At 39.1% G+C, this 20290-nt stretch overlaps 1 protein-coding gene across 8 annotated transcripts in view; it reads left to right on the forward strand.

Annotated features, from left to right (window-relative positions):
- The window catches only part of ANO4 (anoctamin 4), a 337100-nt gene that overhangs the window by 244707 nt on the left and 72103 nt on the right, over positions 1-20290 (forward strand). For all 8 annotated transcript variants that reach the window (XM_055096039.3, XM_055096038.3, XM_034934336.4 and 5 more), the window contains 4 exons: positions 1760-1881; positions 5353-5487; positions 6555-6651; positions 11355-11415. In XM_055096039.3, the coding sequence (XP_054952014.1) occupies positions 1760-1881; positions 5353-5487; positions 6555-6651; positions 11355-11415 (415 nt within the window). The remainder of the gene's footprint in view (positions 1-1759; positions 1882-5352; positions 5488-6554; positions 6652-11354; positions 11416-20290) is intronic.

A 20290-nucleotide genomic window follows, 5' to 3' on the forward strand; every position in this document is an offset into this window, starting at 1 on the left:
ATTTTGACACAAAGGTTTGCTAGAGCCATACGCAGGTGTTTCTGAACTCTAAAGACATACTGTTCCCCAAAACATCATGTGGCTTCATCATGTCATTGTTAGTTGGCATTGCCCAGAAAAGGGTTTTGTGAGAACTGCATCCTCCCTGCTCTCAGCCCCAGCTCATGGTATGGGCAGTGTCTGAGATGGTAAGTGGCAGAAGCATCTGTGCAGGGGAGTGGGTGGGTGGGCATGGGGGTGTCTGAGGAGATGCAGCTACAAAGCCCCACAGAGTGACTCATGCCTTTCACAATGACTTTCCTATCTCAGTAAAGCCCTGTATTCTATGAGAAGTTCCAAATTGGTAATAGCAGCAGCAATCATTGCATCATTGCTTTTCTGACTTTTTACTCTCAGTTTAACTTGATTATATTGTTTAACCTCAGAGGCAAAAAGGCAGAAGGTCAGATATCGCTGTTCTTGTTTCACGTTAAAGATTTAGATAGAGGTTTAGAGAAAGGTGAAACCTCCTTAAGTCACACAATGAGTTGGTGGTTGATCTGAGACTCACCTGAGTTTCTTTCTCCTAGCCCTGTGTTCTTTCCATTAAGAAAGGACTTCTTATCAGGTGTGGTGGCTCAGGCCTGTAACCCCAGCACTTTGGGAGGCCAAGGTGGAAGTATTGCTTGAGTTCAGGAGTTTGAGACCAGCCTGGGCAACATATTGAGACATTGTCTCTAGCAAAAATAAATAAATAAATAAATAAGAAAGGGCTTCTCCGCTTAATATGAATAATTAGCTTGCCTCCAGAAAGTACCGTTTCTCTTTGTGAAACTATCATTGCCACAAACTAACCTCAGAAAAACATGCACCTCTCTGGCCCTTTGTCTCCTCACTTCTTCAATGAGGACGTTGAATTAAATTTGAATTACAAGAATTCTGAAGTGACTTCCAGCTTTTACATTCTAGAATTTTCTTGTCGATAACATTGTGACAAGGTTACAACTATGGCTGTTTACCAACTATCCTATCTTGAAAGAAGTGGGAAGAGAGGCCAGGCACAGTGGCTCACACCTGTAATCCCAGCACATTGGGAGGCCGAGGGGGACAGATCGCTTGAGTCTAGGAATTCGAGACTAGCCTGGGCAATATGGCAAAACTCCATCTCTACAAAAAATACAAAAGTTAGCCGTGCATGGTGGCACATGCCTATGGTCCCAGCTACTTGGGAGGCTGAGGTGGGAGGATTGCTTGAGCCTGGGAGTTGGAGGTTGCAGTGAGCTGAGATTGCGCCACTGCACTCCAGCCTGGGCAACAGAGTGAAACCCAGTCTCAAAAAATAAATAAATAAATAAAAAGAAGTAGGGAAGAGAACTAATAAGTCTTGGGCATGGCCCCTGGGCCAGACACTTTATTCATTCAAACCACATAAGAAACCAAATGAGACAAATATTAGTTCCACTATGGATTAGGAAACCAAAGCTCAGAGCATTTAGGGAACTTGTCCAGGATCTTCTAGCTGAAAAGTAGCAGAATTGAATTTGAACTCAGTTCAAACCTTCCTGATTATAGCAAGCACGTGCATTTTACTAGATATCAGCAGTAGCAAGACAATGTCCAGAATAACTCATCAAACTGCCTGCCCTTTAATAGAGAGGATTCATTTCTTTCTCATACCACTCCTATCACAACACCTGCTGTAAGACACTTACGTTACCATCAGTATTTCCTTGTGACTTTTGTGAGTACTACCTCACTGGCAGTGGTGTTTTTATCCCAGGGAAGTTATAGAAGTAAAAACTCCATTCGAACCCATGGAGCAGAAAACCACCGACATCTACTCTATGAGTGCTGGGCCTCCTGGGGCGTGTGGTATAAATACCAACCTTTGGATCTTGTAAGGTGAGTTTTTAATCAGCTGCAAATATAAAGCTTGCACAGAATGATTAGGGCAGACTGTCAGCTGGGACAAGCTCTCAATGAAGCAAAAAGAGCCTGAAGTGTACAGCTCTCACTCATATCTGGCTTCTTCACAAGGGGGAAACTCATCTGAGGACATCAACTGTTCTTGGTAAACCTACCATCGCTCTGATGAGGATGGAATTTCCCCCAAAAAGAGTCTTAGAGAGGGGCCCAGGAATGGGCATGTGAGATCAGCCAGGCCTGTCACAAGACTTCGTAAGAAGCGAGTCACCCATGTGAGTCTTATTGACAAACCATCTTGTACAAAGGTAACACTGCTTACACATATTACTGACAAAGTAAAATATTTACTACTGTTAGCAAATAGGACAAATGGAGTACTGTCATTCCAATACATTTCAGGCTTAGTTTTCATTCAAAACTAATAACCTTTAAAGATTCTTTTAATCTGCAGATCAAAAAGTATATCAGCTTTTAACCTATGATAATTGTGAAGTGGAAATGTATGTTTTATTATTATTATTATACTTTAAGTTCTGGGTTACATGTGCAGAACATGCAGTTTTGTTACATAGGTATACATGTGCCATGGTGGTTTGCTGCACCCATCAACCCGTCACCTACTTTAGGTATTTCTCCTAATGTTATCCCTCCCCTAGCCCCCCACCCCCCATAGGCCCTGGTGTGTGATGTACCCCTCCCTGTGTCCATGTGTTCTCATTGTTCAACTCCCACTTATGAGTGAGAACATGTGGTGCTTGGTTTTCTGATCTTATGATAGTTTGCTGAGAATGATGGTTTCCAGCTTCATCCATGTCCCTGCAAAGGACATGAACTCATCCTTTTTTTGGCTGCATAGTATCCCATAGTGTATATGTGTGTAAATATGTGTGTGTGTTTTTTTTTAACCATCTATATCTGCCTAACCTTCTGCCTTGGCAGCATTATTCTCTGACATCTCATTATTTATTTAGAGGCTGGTTATTAAGATTGGGTAATAACAACCCACATTTCCTGGATTCCTTATTAAAGAGAAAGTCATGTCTCATTTCCTAGACTAGCTAGATGTGTTGTTTCACTTAAATACCAGGGCCATAAAATAAAATGAGCCCAGAGGGGAGGACAAACAAAAGACAATGCACTTTATATTTGAGCCCTTATCACCAAGTGTTCCAAGGGCATTGATGAATTGTGATCCATTCCTTGTGTTGGTAACAAATAATCCAGATAATCTGAGTGAATGGAAAATATTTTCTGAGATAAGATCATTTTCCTTTGGTCAGACTCAATGTATGATAAACAGTGGGGGGAAAAACAAAAGTAAATTCTCTTCCCAGCCTCAGTGCCATGTTACAGGATTGCATTGATTAGAAATCACAGATAATTGCCGTAGGCAACACATTTCCCATTCATGACAGTATTTTGATTAAGATTTTGCAGTTTTGGTTAGTCAATGCATATTAATTAACTGTCTATTGTGTTTCTAGTACTGTGCTAAGTACTATTGGCAAAGCCAAACAGACGCCAAATGGTCTCTGGCTCTGAAAAACTCAGTTTTCCTCAGCAACACAGGCCCCGCATACTTGAAACATCGAGAAAAGAAAATACATTGTGGTTTTGATTTGCATTTCTCTGATGGCCAGTGATGATGAGCATTTTTTCATGTGTTTTTTGGCTGCATAAATGTCTTCTTTTGAGAAGTGTCTGTTCATGTCCTTTGCCCACTTTTTGATGGGGTTGTTTGTTTTTTCTTGTAAATTTGTTTGAGTTCATTGTAGATTCTGGATATTAGCCCTTTGTCAGATGAGTAGGTTGCGAAAATTTTCTCCCATTTTGTAGGTTTCCTGTTCACTCTGATGGTAGTTTCTTTTGCTGTGCAGAAGCTCTTTAGTTTAATTAGATCCCATTTGTCAATTTTGTCTTTTGTTGCCATTGCTTTTGGTGTTTTGGACATGAAGTCCTTGCCCATGCCTATGTCCTGAATGGTGATGCCTAGGTTTTCTTCTAGGGTTTTTATGGTTTTAGGTCTAACGTTTAAGTCTTTAATCCATCTTGAATTGATTTTTGTATAAGGTGTAAGGAAGGGATCCAGTTTCACACCAGTTAGAATGGCAATCATTAAAAAGTCAGGAAACAACAGGTGCTGGAGAGGAGGTGGAGAAATAGGAACACTTTTACACTGTTGGTGGGACTGTAAACTAGTTCAACCATTGTGGAAGTCAGTGTGGCGATTCCTCAGGGATCTAGAACTAGAAATACCATTTGACCCAGCCATCCCATTACTGGGTATATACCCAAAGGACTATAAATCATGCTGCTATAAAGACACATGCACACGTATGTTTATTGCGGCATTATTCACAATAGCAAAGACTTGGAACCAACCCAAATGTCCAACAATGATAGACTGGATTAAGAAAATGTGGCACATATACACCATGGAATACTATGCAGCCATAAAAAATGATGAGTTCATGTCCTTTGTAGGGACATGGATGAAATTAGAAATCATCATTCTCAGTAAACTATTGCAAGAACAAAAAACCAAACACCACATATTCTCACTCATAGGTGGGAATTGAACAATGAGATCACATGGACACAGGAAGGGGAATATCACACTCTGGGGACTGTGGTGGGGAGGGGGGAGGGGGGAGGGATAGCATTGGGAGATATACCTAATGCTAGATGATGAGTTAGTGGGTGCAGCACACCAGCATGGCACATGTATACATATGTAACTAACCTGCACAATGTGCACATGTACCCTAAAACTTAAAGTATAATAAAAAAAAATTAAAAAAAAAAAAAGAAAATACAAGGCCATGCATAATTAGGTAAAATGTGTGACAGAGGCCATAAGTTTTACAGTAATTCAGAAAAATGGAAAGAACGGATGTGGCAGCACCCCTGTGGAAGTCTCTGGAGAGCTGAGCCCTGAAGAACAGTGGCATTTATGTTGGGCAAATAAAGGGGGATGAAAAGCACAACCAAGCCTTGAGTAGAATGAAAGTTGTGGAGCATCTAGGGAATGTCATCTCTTAAACAGTTCCCATCCTATAGGTTTTACTTCCACCATATCTCTCGAATCGGGCCCCACCTCAGCATCTCCACTGCCTTCACTTGTTACCTGGACTATGACAGCCGTGTGCCTAGTTGGTCTCCCTTTGCCCACTCTGGCTCCTTCCAGTCCATTCTGTCTTCTCAGAATAAGCTTGTATACAACCAGGTTATTTTATGGAAGGGCTAATTCTAGTTCTGCTATAGAGTAGTAGTAGAAGAAATGTAAGCCCAGATCCTAGATTTGATTGGATGTTCTATTATCTTGGCTTACCTTGCTTGCAGTTTACCTCGTAAGGCCGCTACAAAGTAAAATGACTATACGAAGTTTCATAATGCTTAACTTTACACACTGCACTGTAATTTGCAAGGCCATTGTGTCTTTAACAGGCGGTACTTTGGAGAGAAGATTGGGTTATATTTTGCCTGGTTGGGCTGGTACACCGGCATGCTCTTCCCAGCTGCCTTCATTGGATTGTTTGTCTTTTTGTATGGTGTCACCACTCTGGATCACAGCCAAGTCAGGTACGGGGAGGTCTTGGATGCGTTTGCCTTTGTTTAGTACTTAGAGGTGGCTGTTTGCACTTTGAAGGTTTTCACAGATTGTGGAGACATTTAGCTTTTCACCTAAACTTCCTACCCTCTCATGGAAAAACTCAGTTTCAGTTCACTAGGACCTCTCCATCCATTGTCCTTGCTGCCATGGTCTTCAGATACCATGCAAGTAAAAGTTACCTTTTCAGACATACAAGCCACTATATATCCACAGAACAAGCCACCTTCATTCACTGGCTATAAGTGCTCTCTTTTTTTACTTTTTCACTTTTTTTCTTAGCTGATACGCAAAATAGTGAACTAACAATTCTCTCTTATGAATTCTGTGTTTTTACAACTTGAGCCAGAAAGACATCTCACCAGCTTGCTAGTATCTTGGGAGCGGTTCAGTGTCGATGACCATTATCTTGGTTGTCTCACCAGAATATAGGTCAAGGTACTCACAGAGATCTTGTTGCAAGGCTGGACAATGATCTTAAATTGTAAATGTGCCTTTTAAATGTGATTGCAAAAATAAAAGTGAGTGATTAAGCCTCCCACCTACGAAAACATTTTACTTTCTGGTGAAATTGTTAATGTGTTAGTTAAATATAGTTTTCCCCCAGGATAGGGCTAGAATCTCTAGTCATTTATGTTTTGTTTTCCATATTAGTTTTAACTTATTATACACATAGAGATCAAGATAAGTATCTTTATATATCTTCTTACTCCCTTAATTCAGTATGAAATTGCTTCAGACCTTTGAAAAGTGAAGGACATTTCTATAATTTGGGATATAACAATCAATGTTTGGCTTCATGTATTTTCCTGAGTTTAACTTATTAATACATAAAGATAAGGAACAGCCTCATAAGTAGGTTTACCAAATTATTTAAATGGGCAAGAACTTGTTTACATTAATAACAGATAAAGCTAAGATGCTTCTAAGGGCAAACATTTAACCTACTGGATCTTATTTACTAGTTGAACATTCTGGTGAAGTTAGAAAAAAATGTTCCATGTCATCAAAAAGCAGTCCTTTCTGTTCTCTTTTCCAGTAAAGAAGTCTGCCAAGCTACAGATATCATCATGTGTCCTGTGTGTGATAAATACTGTCCATTCATGAGGCTGTCAGACAGCTGTGTATATGCCAAGGTAATTTCAAACTGTAGCATTTTAGATGAATTGAATTTAACATACACCTTCCTGAGGGATGGTGGGTAATTCTATTCTGTCATTTCCAGTCTTTGATTTTCAAGTGAATGTTGTAGGATAGACTTATCTCCATCATTCAGTATTCTAATTCCCATATCTTTGTTAATTGTCCATGTATTTGGAAGGCATGGCTCTAGACATCATCCATGGAGCTGCAGCATGGCACAGTGTGAGGAGCACGGTGCTGGAGTCAGAGAAAGTTAGGTCCAAATTTTGACTCTGCTGTTTACCATTTCTCTATCTGGGAATAAGATATTTAACTTCTTTGAGTCTCAGTTTTCTCATCTGCAAAATGGAGACCATGATGCTTGTTTCACACGGAGTTAAGGTGTATACTGAGCATAGTGCTTGGTAAATAGACCTCAGTAAATGACAGCTATCATCATTTGCCTCCTCTTCATCATCATTATTGTCAAAATGACCTCCATTTAAGGCTAGCTCAGCCACTTACCTCTTTAGCCCTGAAATGTGCCCCCTTTCTAAGAAACTCTTTTTTCATAGAAAGAAGCTCAGTCTTCTGAGCTTTCTTGTCTCTAAAATACAGGAAATATGTGTCCTCTCTGTCCTACCCTATTGGCATGACGTGAGGACTAAAGAAGAGAATATATGTGAAAGTGCTATGAGAAAAAAAAAATACATGACACCACTATTTCTATTATGTGTTATTGCATACCTCTTTCTCGTGATATGCCTTACTTTATTTCTTAGACATATTCCTCACATTCCTAGAGTTTTTTGATACTTAGGTGGTGGTGTCCATAACACAAAACAATAGCTGAAGTTTGAGTTTGCGAAGACTTTTCCAAGAGCTACTGCCTTTTGGCTTGCCCAGATTCAGATATAAATGGCATTGGCAGATTTTATCCAGCTTTTGTAATCACTGAAGCCTGGATCTATCTAATTACTCTCTTGGCATTGCAGAGTTTTGTTCATTTTAAACAAGGGAACATTTGATAGGCAACCCAGGATCCCGCCTATCTATAATGTCTTTAGTACTGCAGGTGGCCGGTCTGTGTGGGAGGAGCCCAGACTGCAGCAGTGAGCTGTGGTTTTAGAAAGATTTGAGCTCTTATGTTGCAAGGGACAAAAAAAGCACAAAATGCTCTGAGCCCTATCTTTAGGAAACACTCAGATAGACCTGAGTGGATAAGGATAAATTTAACAGAGTGACTTTAGGACATAGAGATTTGGTGAGCATCAAGAGCTTTGTCAGTAATATAATTTTGTTTAAAGGTCAGATATAAACCTGAATGACTCAGGTTTTAAAATTCTGCTTCTGGGGAAACCCCAAAAGCAGAAGCCTAGTTTTTTTTTTAATGTGGAAAGATATGCTTGAGTAAAATTCTCTTTTTAGGAGATCCTTAATAATTCTTTTAAAGAATCATCATGAATAGTTTATGAGTGCTCAGATTTTATAGGGGCTTATTTTGGGAGTTATTCTCCCTAACTTAAGACCTAGAACAATAATAATTATAATAGTTACAGCTATAATAATAGCTAGACAATCTACATTGATTATTTCTAATTCTCACAGCAACTTCAAGATAGGTGTTATTATTTCCATTTTATTCAGAGACTCAAAGAGGTAAAAATTACTCATGCATGGTCATGCAGCAATAAGTAGCTGGGCCTTGGTTTATTGCACTGCAAAACATGCCTTCTTTACCACTGTGCCCTACTGAGCCACAAGATGTTTCGATTCTGAATTTAACATTTGGCCTTGCCTAGAAACTTAGTAAAATGAAAGATAAAAAGCCTTAGAATGACAGAATTGGAGTTATACAGGGTTTCCTTTAGAAATATTTATTAGAGATGTCAGAGTGATTTCATGGGACTGTGGATACACAGAAATATTAAATCAGATTGGAGCTGGGATCTAGTCTAATCAGTGGCTGTTGTGCTGATAGGGATGCTGTATCCTTGACTCTTGTGTTTGCAAGAATCAGAAACCCAACTCCAACTGGCTTAGTCAGAAAGTGATGTAATGGTACATTTTGCCAGAACAGATACTGGGTTGGCTCACACTGTGGGATCATGAGGGCCTCACAGCCTGGAACTGTTCCTCCAGGGACCCCGGTGTCCCTGCCCACATGATCATTCTGTAGACTAGTTCTCTGTACAATAGAAAAGATGGCTACCAGCTGCCTTGGCTGCAGGCTTACGTTTTCCTTCCCTTGTCTCCTTAAGTGGATTTTTGTGCTTATTTTAAACTCCTGGTCTGCTGCTACAGTATGTCTATGGGAATCTTCTTTGGAGGGGAGGGGTTGTTGTCTTCCCCATATATTTCATTATTTTGGCCTGTTGGGTACTTGTCCTCTGGAGGCGTCAGCCACTTTGAGTAAGGGTCAGAGGCCAAGGCCAAGTTTGTCAGTCCTGGTGAGTTACAGAGAGGACAGCGTGCCCCAGGCACGACTGAGTGCTACTACTCTATCAGAGGACTTTTCTGGTCAGTTTCATTTTTAAACCTGCTTAGAACAAAGCAGAATTGGGCACTTTCCCTTGATTATAATCTGCCAATGCTGGGGTTTAAGAGGAGGTGGACTATGGAGTGAATGCCCCAGGGCAGCTATCCAGGTAGCACCTGCTTTTCACCCATGTCTAACAGAGCAGGACTTTGAGCATTCCCTGATATTGCTCCAGGAACACCAGCACCTGTGGTGTGGCCTGCTTAGCTGATTTCTGAGGGAGGGGAAACTAATTGTCCAATGGCCATTTGAGGGAGAGAGGCTAGAGTAGAGCTTATGTATTTCTCTAACCTGTGCTCTCACTCTACCTGGTATCTACAACCTACCTCTCCCCACACACCACCACCATCACACACATACCAGTTCAAGATAACCTCCCATCTCCCCTGAGGTTTCTCAGGGTCTTTGTTTTTTGTTTTTGTGTTTTGTTAGTTCCTGGAATCTACTACCTTGCTTCTCCAGGACTGATTTTGGCAGAAGGTGTCATCAGCTTAAGCTAACTGACTATCTCATTGGGAACCGGAGCCCCTATAACCTTACCCCTCCTCATTCATATATTGTCAAATTGATAACTGCAGTAGAAAGCTGTCTGTCTCCAAATGTTTGTGTATCAGCCCCAGGGCAGTATTCTGATTGGTTCTATTTTGAGCCATGTGTCCCTTGGGACCAGCAGGAGTTACCTGGAGAAAGGAGAATGGAAGACAGATGATCTGGGTAGCCAAAACAATGATAACTGCAGTCCATTCCAGAATGGACACTGATGGTGCAAGCTACACTTTCTAGCAACTCTCAGTAAATACTCTGATAGAGGCTGGGCGCGGTGGCTCACGCCTGTAATCCCAGCACTTTGGGAGGCCGAGGCAGGCGGATCACCTGAGGTCAGGAGTTTGAGACCATCCTGGCCAACATGGTGAAACCCCATCTCTACAAAAATACAAAAATTAGCTGGGCATGATGGCAGGTGCCTGTAATCGCAGCTACTTGGGAGGCTGAGACAGGAAAATCACTTGAACCCAGGAGGTGGAGGTTGCAGTGAGCCGAGATTGCGCCATTGCACTCCAGCCTGGGTGACAGAGTCAGAATCCATCTCAAAAACAAACAAACAAACAACAACAAACTCTGATAGAGAGCACAGTCCAGTCAAATACCACTAGAACCTTCAAGCTTGGTTTGATACTGAGTGCCCAATATACAGCTTAACATTCCCTCTGGCATATGAAATAGATAAGCTTCAGACATTTGTCTCACAGTAGGTATTTGAGTGCTGCCCATCTCTCCTCTATTCAAAGAAAGAGAAACTTCTGGAATAATCTGAAATACTTCACGTTCTGATATAACATGAAAAACCTCTTTATATTTGGTGCATTCTCGAAGGAACAATAAAGTATACTTTATAGGTAGCTATAAAGTACCCCCAAAAAAGGTTATTCTTTATGAACCTATCAGTCATCATTTCAATTTGTCGTGGACATTGGTATTATTTATACTGGAGGCAGGAATGAGCTTGGCAGTTTTGCAGTAAAAATGGATATTTTTGCTTTCTTCTGTGGTGTTTGCAATAGAATATATTATTCTAGCAATAAAGTATTGCTAGCTGTCTTTGTGTTATGTGCAGTAGGTAAATATAGTGATTACCCAAGGTTTTAATAAGGGTAGAGTTGGATTTAGTTAATGGTTCTGCTCTTTTTTATAAGGCTGAAATCCAGAGGGCAGCCCAGAAAATGTTTGCTCAAAACTGCATAAACAAAATAGCCATGTTTTCAAAGTGAATAAATGAGGCATTAAAAACAGTGCTTGGGAAGTTGAAAACCTTCAAAGCAGCACTAACAATACCTTCCTGGTCCTAAATATAACTATATCCATACACATATGTATGTGTATAAGAGTTTTGTTGTGCACAAAAGGGAATTGTTAGTAGCACTATTGGGGATGCTGATAAATGTTCAACTAGATGATAACCACATAAAGAGAACAAATTGTATCCTCTATATATGAACTACCTTGCAATTAGAGGAAGCCTTTTCTTATTTATGGTTCAAAAGGAATATTCCCCCCACCCAAAACAAAGCCTGTAAAACTCATCATATAATCACAGCTATTTTTACAGAACTTGAAAAAATTTGAATTGGAATATCATATATGAGAAATTAACTCAGCACCGATTCTTATTATTCACAGGTAACCCACCTTTTTGACAATGGAGCCACTGTCTTCTTTGCTGTTTTCATGGCAGTCTGGGGTAAGTGTTCTATAACCATAAAACTTGAGTTTTCCTCACATGCCCTATGATATATTCCTTTAGAAGTTTCACTTTGGATGTGAAAGAAAGAAGCTTGAGTAAATGGAATTAGCTTTCCTATTAGTAGAAAGTTGGTAAATAATTTATTGGGTTTATTTTAAATGATATTGTAGAAGAGAGACATGTCTGATTTCCCTTAAACCTTCAACAATGTCATTAGCACTATGTTATTAGAGTAAAATTTACTTTCTGTTGGACACAGAAATAAAGCTTATGGTACAACTTTAGTTTAGGTCAGGGGAGAACTGAAACACCATCTCAGTATATATAGGACTTTCTATTGTAAGTGGCTAATGTGTGAGTACCCACCTTTAGCTTTCTTCTAGCTCTGTACAAAATTACCCCTAAAAACAAGGTCTATTCACAGGACTGATTTGAGCTTTTTGATATCATTTCAAGCTAACAGCCCCATCACACAAGGTGTGATGGAAACAGTCAAATATTTGGAAGTAACAGGACTTGATTGAAATCTCAACTCCCTTTACACACTAGGCTGTGTGATTTTTGGCAAGTTATTTAACCTACCTCTTTGTAAAATGGGTTAACTAATATATAATAGTCAAATAATTATAAAGCTTCAATTTAATGATATAGAAAAACATCTCACAAATTCATGGAAAGCAGTTAATGGCAGTTACCTTTGGAAAGGAAGATTCATGGAAGAGTAAGTGAACAACGAGGAGAGACAAACTTTATGCTATATATTTTTAGTCTGGTTTGAATTTTTTACAATTATACTTTTCTCCTATAACTTTAATTGCCAAAATCTGAATTTTGATGTAACAAAATTCTACTAACTTTAGACGTAGGCTCATCTTGTTCATTATGTCTGCTATGAATATTGGAATCTTCCCCATCTTTCAGGCCCCAGCTGAAATGTCATCTGCTCCAGCCAAAAGATGTCTTTCTCCTTTGAATTTCCATGGCATTTTGTTCTTAGGGCACTTAAAATTATTTTCACACATAACTTGTCTTGCCTAGTAGATTTATGGTCCTTGAGGACCATTATGATTATCAGAGATCTCATTTTTTTTTTGAGATAGATGGAATCAGTAAGTTTCTGTTGGATGGATGGGTGGGTCAATGGATAGATAGGTGGATGGATGGATGGATGGATGGATGGATGGATGGATGGAAGGAAAGAAGGAAAAAAAGAAGAAGAAAAAGAAATCACCAAAAGTATTTATTTATGATACAGTGAATGTATTTAAGAGGTCTTTTTTGATAAGTGGAAACATAAAACCTTGTTCACTTGAGGGAGCTTGTTCTCAATATATTGTGTCTTTTGTACCTAGAGACTGTCAAAGGAAAATTGTCCCACCCATCACAGCTCTGTTGAAGGGACATGTTTTGAATCCCATGACTCCAGTCCCTCTCAGCCAGTAAGCATTTGAACCAAGATCAGTCAAACCACAGGTTGGTGAGTGGCCTGGGAAAAGGCCTGAGGTTCTGCCCAGACAAGGACTGGTAGGGCCACCCAGATTCTTATTCTCCAGAATGTAGACTAGGAAATGTAAAGGGAAATAGGGAGTTAGCAGCAGGAACGGACACTGAAAAATACAGAGGGCAGGAGGGAGGGAGAAAAAGAAAGATTTAAATTGACCATTGGGTAGAAGTAGGGACCAGGAGGAATTAGGAGGCTGAAGTTATGAGAATCAGAACCTAGAAATAGATAGAAGCAAAGAACTAGTGGAAAAATTAGAGGGTGAAAAAGCCAACTGGGAGAAAATGTAAGACAACCAGAGAGAAGCAAAGAGAGAATATAGCCAAGTCATGTTATTAGTGGAGTGTCAGGATGAAGACCCAGACTCTCTTGTGGCTGAGGCCTCTCTCAAGCTTCGGGCTTCCATATCCTGTCTCTGAATAGGCCATGTATTTTTTCCTGTAGGATTCCTGCCTCCCTTGGTGGACCTTGTGAAAAGCTTTCACTGTTCATGCTACCCTTAATGCTTCTCTGTCCCTTGCAAACAAACTAACCCTAACAGAATTTTGATTACAGGCCTGAGCTCTCAGATAAAGAATGCGTATATAGTTTTACTAGAATCTATTAGTATCGTACACTATGATTCGGATAAGCCATATAATGCTTAAGCTTTGCCATGGTCACAAATGAGGGGACTTTGGAAATGTATTCATTTCCTAAACCAGTATTATAAATACTAAATGTATTCTGTAAACCTTAATGTATATAGTATTCTGTAAACCTAAATACTAAATGTATATTGTAAACCTAAATGTATTCATTTCCTAAACTTTTCAGGTCATAGCACACATAAAAATGAAAATATTTACACAGCATGCTGCTGTACATGGAGGAGCCTCCTCATGGCCATGGATAGGGCTGTCCCAAACACCCTAGCCTCAGAAGCCACAAGGGTTGAAGGGGGCATTATTATTATTCCTGGCATAGTCATTTGGAAGTTCTGCCTTGGGCTGCTAATTTACTGTGCAATGAGTTAATGCTTCTATATAAGAGTGGTATCCTGGTGGTATCCTGGAAGAATTAAAACACAAAACTTCCTTACCCACTTCAATATTTCACCAATTTCAAATATACTTTGAATTAAATAATGGTTTCTTCTCACAGTTTACCTCCTGAGACTACATAGAAGTAAATTTTGGTATGATGACATTTGTTCATAAGGCAGAGGTTATTACTCTCCCCCACTACCTCCATTATAAAATGGATTGCATGCCCTCTTTGCAAGTTGTGTTTTATGTTATAGATGACAAATAGGTTTTGTTTTATCCCCTTGCCAACCTCAGCTGATTGGTGCTGGCTGCGTGGAGCATGGATTGAGAAGTTTCTGAGGTTGAAAGTGGGTGGATTGGAGATTTAACAGCCCTTGTGGTTTGGAGTATACTTTGTAAGACTCTGATGGATGTTTTATAATAAACTTTGGGCACAAAGGAACATTTTAGGACCATTCCAGGCAAGACATGCCTGGAGTAATTCACCCTCTGAATTGCTTTGTCTTAGATGACAACTTATTGCTTAAATCCCATATTATTCCCAGAAATGTGCTAGTTTGAGAAAAAGAATGAGTTGCCCCAAGTGTTTCTTTGTAGATAGAGATAATGCCTTTTGCAGAAATCTGAAAGAGTCAGCAATATTAACAGTTATATTAATAGCATTCATTTCTGAGGGATTACTATGTACTAAATGCAGTCCTAAGCATTGCCCATGTATCATCTCATTTAATCTCTCCAGCAAGCTTTTAAAAAGGTACTGTTCTTATCCTCATATGACAGATAAGGAAACTGCAGCAGTAGCTAGAAAGTGGCAAAGTCAAGAGTTAAACTGGGCAGTGTGAGCTCCTCTGCTCTACTGCTAGAATCAGGTATTGTTTGTTACCATTTCCTTCTGTTTTAGAGACCTGAACCTTAAAATAAAGGACTGCTATGCCTGTCCTGAGCCTCATTTATCCTGCTTTGAGACAGTAATGTTCTATAAAAATGTGTCAGTTCTAATGGAGCTCAGTTTAATGGTCTCAGGATCATCTCTTATGATGGACAAGTTACAGCATTAAAGAAAACAAATGCACTCTATTTTCAGGAAATTGCTAGATATGGAGCTGATGAGAACAGATGTAAGTGGTTTACAAGACTTCTGAAGGGCTGGGCTTGACGTGTTCATTTTGTTACCTTTGCTTTGTGTGTTCACCAGAAAAAAATAATAAGGCTCCATCTGTAACCAGTTTGTAGCAACTGGGAGGGCCTTGGCATTGGGTTAGGAATCCTGACAGAACTCTACTACCTTTGTTCAGGTCACGTCTGTGTGAGTGCAGGGCTCCCTCGGGATCCCTGAGGTATGCTGTGAGCCTGGGTCTGGGCTGGAATTACAGTGTGGCCCATTCCTCAATGCTCATTTTTGTTCAGAAAGGTCCAAGGGGCAGAATGATTATGGACTAAATAACTCCTCTCCTGAGGGAAAAAAATGAGTCATCAGGGAACTAGATGTTGGCAGAGACCTGTCAGGGAAGCAGATTATTTCCCTCTGTTCTGTTTCTGGTTTGGTTTGTTTTTTTTCTCTCTCTCCCCCTTGTTTTTCATTTTTTACTTCTAGGATTGCCGAAAGTTAAGTTATCCCCAGTAAACACACCAAGCAAGATCCACAAAGCTCTTTAATCAAAATGACAAGATGGTAATTATTTAGTGTGATCCTGTTAGTAATTGGTGAATGAAGTATGTCTCATTTAAAAAAATGAAATTTGCAAGAATCAGCCTTTTGTTTCTAGATATTTATGCTAACTTTATATTTTATAGTCTTATCTACATGCTCAACAAAAAAATGGTAATTGTATGTTGAAAAAGGTACACATTTACTAAAGGCCTACCATGTTTGTATGCACATTCACATAGGATACCTCATCAATTTCTCATCACCCATTAGAAAGAAATTACTAACCTCATTTTATAGATGAGGATACTGAGGCTCGGAGAGGTTATGCAACTTGCCCAGGATTCCAGTAGCTGATAAGGTGTGGAGCCTAAACTTTAAACCAGATCTGGTCTGTTTCACTCCAGAGTCATTCCAAAGTGTGTCCACCATGTTGTGCATCTTCTGTGAAGTGTGTCAATTAAGATCTCATTAACTCATACACAAAAATGAGTTAGATGTGATCTCTGCTTTCAAAAATCTCAGTATATTAAAGAAGCATTGATAATTATAATACAGGGCAAGTCCAATTTACAATAGGCCAATGAGGGTTTATGTAGTCAACTTCCTGAGGCAAAAGGAAAAGCAGAAAAGGTTCACCCAGGAAGAGATATTGGAAAGAAGTCTTAGCTTTGCCAGGCAAAGTAGTGGGGTTGGAGGGAGACGTAGATAACATTCTTAGGTGACAAGAGTATTTGTAAAGCTCTGAAAAGGAAGAATTGGCTGTTCAGAGTGATAGGGAGGTTGAGTGTGTATTAGTTTCCTAGGACTGCTGTAACATAGTACTACAAACTGGGTAGCTTAAAACAATAGTTTATTGCATAACAGTTCTGGAGGCTCAAAGTCCAAAATCAAGGTGTCAGTGGGATTCTGAGGGCTGTGAGGGAAGGATCTGTTCCATGCCAGTCTCCTGGATTCTGGTGATGGCTGATGGTCCTTGGCCTTCCTTGGCTTGTAGATGCATCACTCCTATCTCTGCCTCTGTCTTCACCTGGCATTTGCCCCGTGTCTCTGTGTCTTCACATGGCTATCTTCTTCTCAAGACGCTGGTCATATTGGATTAAGGGCCCAGCCTACTCCAGTTATGACCCCATCTTAACTAATTACATGTGCACTGACCCTACTTCCAAATAAGGTCACATTGTGAGGTACTGGGACCTTTTTTGAGGGGACACAGTTCAACCCATAGCAGAGTACCTGTTGAAGGCTGAGAGCTACTTATCACAGGCCACTTGTGCTACAACAGAACATGGCTTCACGCTGTAAGCAACAGAAAGCCAACTGGAGTTATAATCCGGGAAGGGACATCATCAATTGTATTTGGGAAATAACTCTGGCAACAGTGCAGGGAGAGGTGAGAGTGGAGGCCAACTGGTGGCAGGCAGGCCCCTTAGAAGGCATTCTAGTACTCAGTCAAAATATTACGCAGAACTTGGCTTCAGAAAAGATCCAATTTCCAGAATAAAAACCACACGTGTAAAATGTTTTCCTAGCTTTAGTTATTTATAATATGCAAAATTTGTGAACAATGTAAATGTCCAACAATAGAAGAACAGTTTGGTAAATTATAAGCAGCTATTATAAATTGCTCTTTCAAAGCATGTGATAATACAAAGCTTGTATTTAAATTTTTTTTTAAGTAGGGTATAAAGTATACAAGTAAAACACGATTTGAGTATATTAAATGTAAATGAAAACAGAAAGAAATGATGTCATAATATTAATGGTGGTTTGCTTTATGTGGTGGGATTGTGGGAAGATTTTTTTCAACTTTAAGTATAATTTATGTGCAATAAAATCCAGCAACTTTAAGTGAACAATTCAACAAATTAGGTCAAATATATATAGTCATGGAAGCATCACCATAATGATGATATATAAGAGAACTTTTTTTTTTTTTTTTTGAGACGGAGTCTCGCCCTGTCCCCCAGGCTGGAGTGCAGTGGCACAATCTCGGCTCATTGCAAGCTCCGCCTCCCGGCTTCACGCCATTCTCCTGCCTCAGCCTCTCGAGTAGCTGGGATTACAGGCGCCCGCCACCACGCCCAGCTAATTTTTTTGTATTTTTAGTAGAGACGGGGTTTCACTGTGTTAGCCAGAATGGTCTGGATCTCCTGACCTTGTGATCTGCCCGCCTCGGCCTCCCAAAGTGCTGGGATCACAGGCGTGAGCCACCGTGCCCGGCCTAAGAGAACATTTTTATCCTCTCAAAAGTTTCCTCATGCCTCTGCAGTCAGTCCCTTGGCAACCTGAAACCTGCTTTTTACCACTGTAGTTTCAGCTGTTCTAGAATTTCATGCAAATTAAATTATTCAATATATGGCATTTTGTGTCTGGCTACTTTCACTTCAGTTAATGCTGTTGAGATTCATTTATGCTGTTGCATGTGTCAGTAGCTGGTTTCTTTTTAGTACAGAGTAGTATTCCAGAGCCTGGGTATGTCATAATTTGTTCGTCTACTTACCAGTTAATGAATATTTGGGTTCAGTATGGTTTTTAACTACTATAAATAAACCTAGAAACTATTGGCTCTTCTAGTTTTTTTTTTTTGTACATTTTCATAAAAGCCTTTGTAGCCATTCATCTTGGATGAATAATTAAAAGTGGCATTGCTGGATCATGTGATAAGTGAATGCCTAACTTAGTAAGAAATTGTTTCCCAAAGTGGCCATATCGTTTTGTAGTCAATATCAGCATGATATGAGAATTCCAGGTGTTCCATATTCTCACAGGCACTTGGAATTGTCAGTCTTTATAATTTTAGTCATTTTAGTGGGTATATAGTATTATCCCATTGCAGTTTTAATTTGCATTTCCCTAATGAGTAGCGATGTTGAACATCTTTTCATGAGCTTATTTGCAATCTGCACGTCTTACTTGGTGAAGTGTTTGCTCAGATCATTTGTCCATTTGTTATTGGGTTGTCTGTCTTATTTTTAAGTTAAAAGAGTACTTTTATATATTCTAGATAGAAATGCTTCATCTTACATGTGTTTGCAAATTTTTTTCCCTGTTTGAGTCTTGCATTTTTATTTTTTAATGGTGCCTTTTGAAAACCAAGAGTTTTTTCTTTTTATATAGTCTAATTTAAATTTTCTTCTGCACTCATTTTTTGTTTTATTTATGAAATCTTTGCCAAACTCAAAGTTTCTAAGATTTTCGTCTATATTGTCTTCTAAAAAGCTTATCGTTTTAGCTCATATGTTTAGGTTTATGACTTATTTCAAGTTGGTTTTTGTATATGGCATAACGTAAGGGGCAGATTTACTTCTTTCCATGTAGATATCCAGTTTTCCTAGTACCATTTGTCAAAAACATCGTTCTTTTCCTTTTTGAATTTTCTTGGTACATTTTGGTTGAAATCAATGGGCCATATATGTATGGGTCTGTTTTCAGAATTTTTATTATGTTTGATGTGTATGTGTACACATGGCAATAATCCACTGTCTTGATTATTATGGCATAATAACTGTTAAAATCATATTTTTCTTTTCAAAAATTGTTTTGCTGTTTTAGGTTCTTTGCATTTCCAAAAAAATTGTAGAATCAGCACTTAAATTTCTTCAAAAAAAGTGTTGATATTTTGATTGGGATTAAGTTGAATCAATGTCAGTTTGGAAAGATTGAGTGTCATTTAGCTTTTTGTTTATTTACATATTCTGTAATTTCTCTAAGCAATGTCTTATTATTTTCAATGTACAAGGCTTCCAGATATTTTGTTAAATTTATGCCTATATATTGGATTTTTTGAGTTTTTTACAAATAGTATTTTCCTGTAATTTCAATTGCCAGTTATTCATTGCTACTACATAGAAATACAATTAACTTTTGTATATTGACCATATATCTTGTGACTTACTAAACTCAGTTATTAGTGCTTCTAGCTTTTTTATAGATTCCTTAATATTTTCAACATAGATGATTAAGAAATTTATAAAATAAATAAGTTTTCTTTCTTTCTAATCTATATGAGTTTTATTTCTTTTTCTTGCCTTATACTGGTTAGGACCTCCAGAATAATGCTGGATACAAGTTATGTACTAGACATCCTTGCCTTATGCCCAGTCTTAGGGGAATGTGTTTAGTCTTTCACCATTAAGTATGATAGAAACCACAGGTTTTCATATATGTCTGTTATCAAGTTGAAGGACATTCCTTCTATTATTAGGAACTGAGGGTTTTAAAAATCATGAATGGGTATAGAACTTTGCCAAAAGCTTTTCCTGTATTAACTAAGACAATCCTGTTTCTTTCTTTCTTTTATTTTTTTATACTTCAAGTTCTGGGATACATGTGCGGAACGTGCAGGTTTCTTACATAGGTATACATGTGCCATGGTGGTTTGCTGCACCCTTCAAATCGTCATCTACATTAGGTATTTCTCCTAATGCTTTCCCTCCCCGATCCCCCTATCCCCCAACAGGCCCCAGTGTGTGATGGTCCCTGCCCTGTGTCCATGTGTTCTCATTGTTCAACTCCCACTTATGAGTGAGAACATGCAGTGTTTGGTTTTCTCTTCCTATGTTAGTTTGCTGAGAATGATGGTTTCCAGCTTCATCCATGTCCCTGCAAAGGACATGAACTCATTCTTTTTTATGGCTGCATAGTATTCCATGGTGTGTATGTGCCACATTTTCTTTATTCAGTCTATCATTG

This window comes from Pan paniscus, chromosome 10 (genome assembly GCF_029289425.2).
Source record: "Pan paniscus chromosome 10, NHGRI_mPanPan1-v2.0_pri, whole genome shotgun sequence".
NCBI lineage: Eukaryota > Metazoa > Chordata > Mammalia > Primates > Hominidae > Pan > Pan paniscus.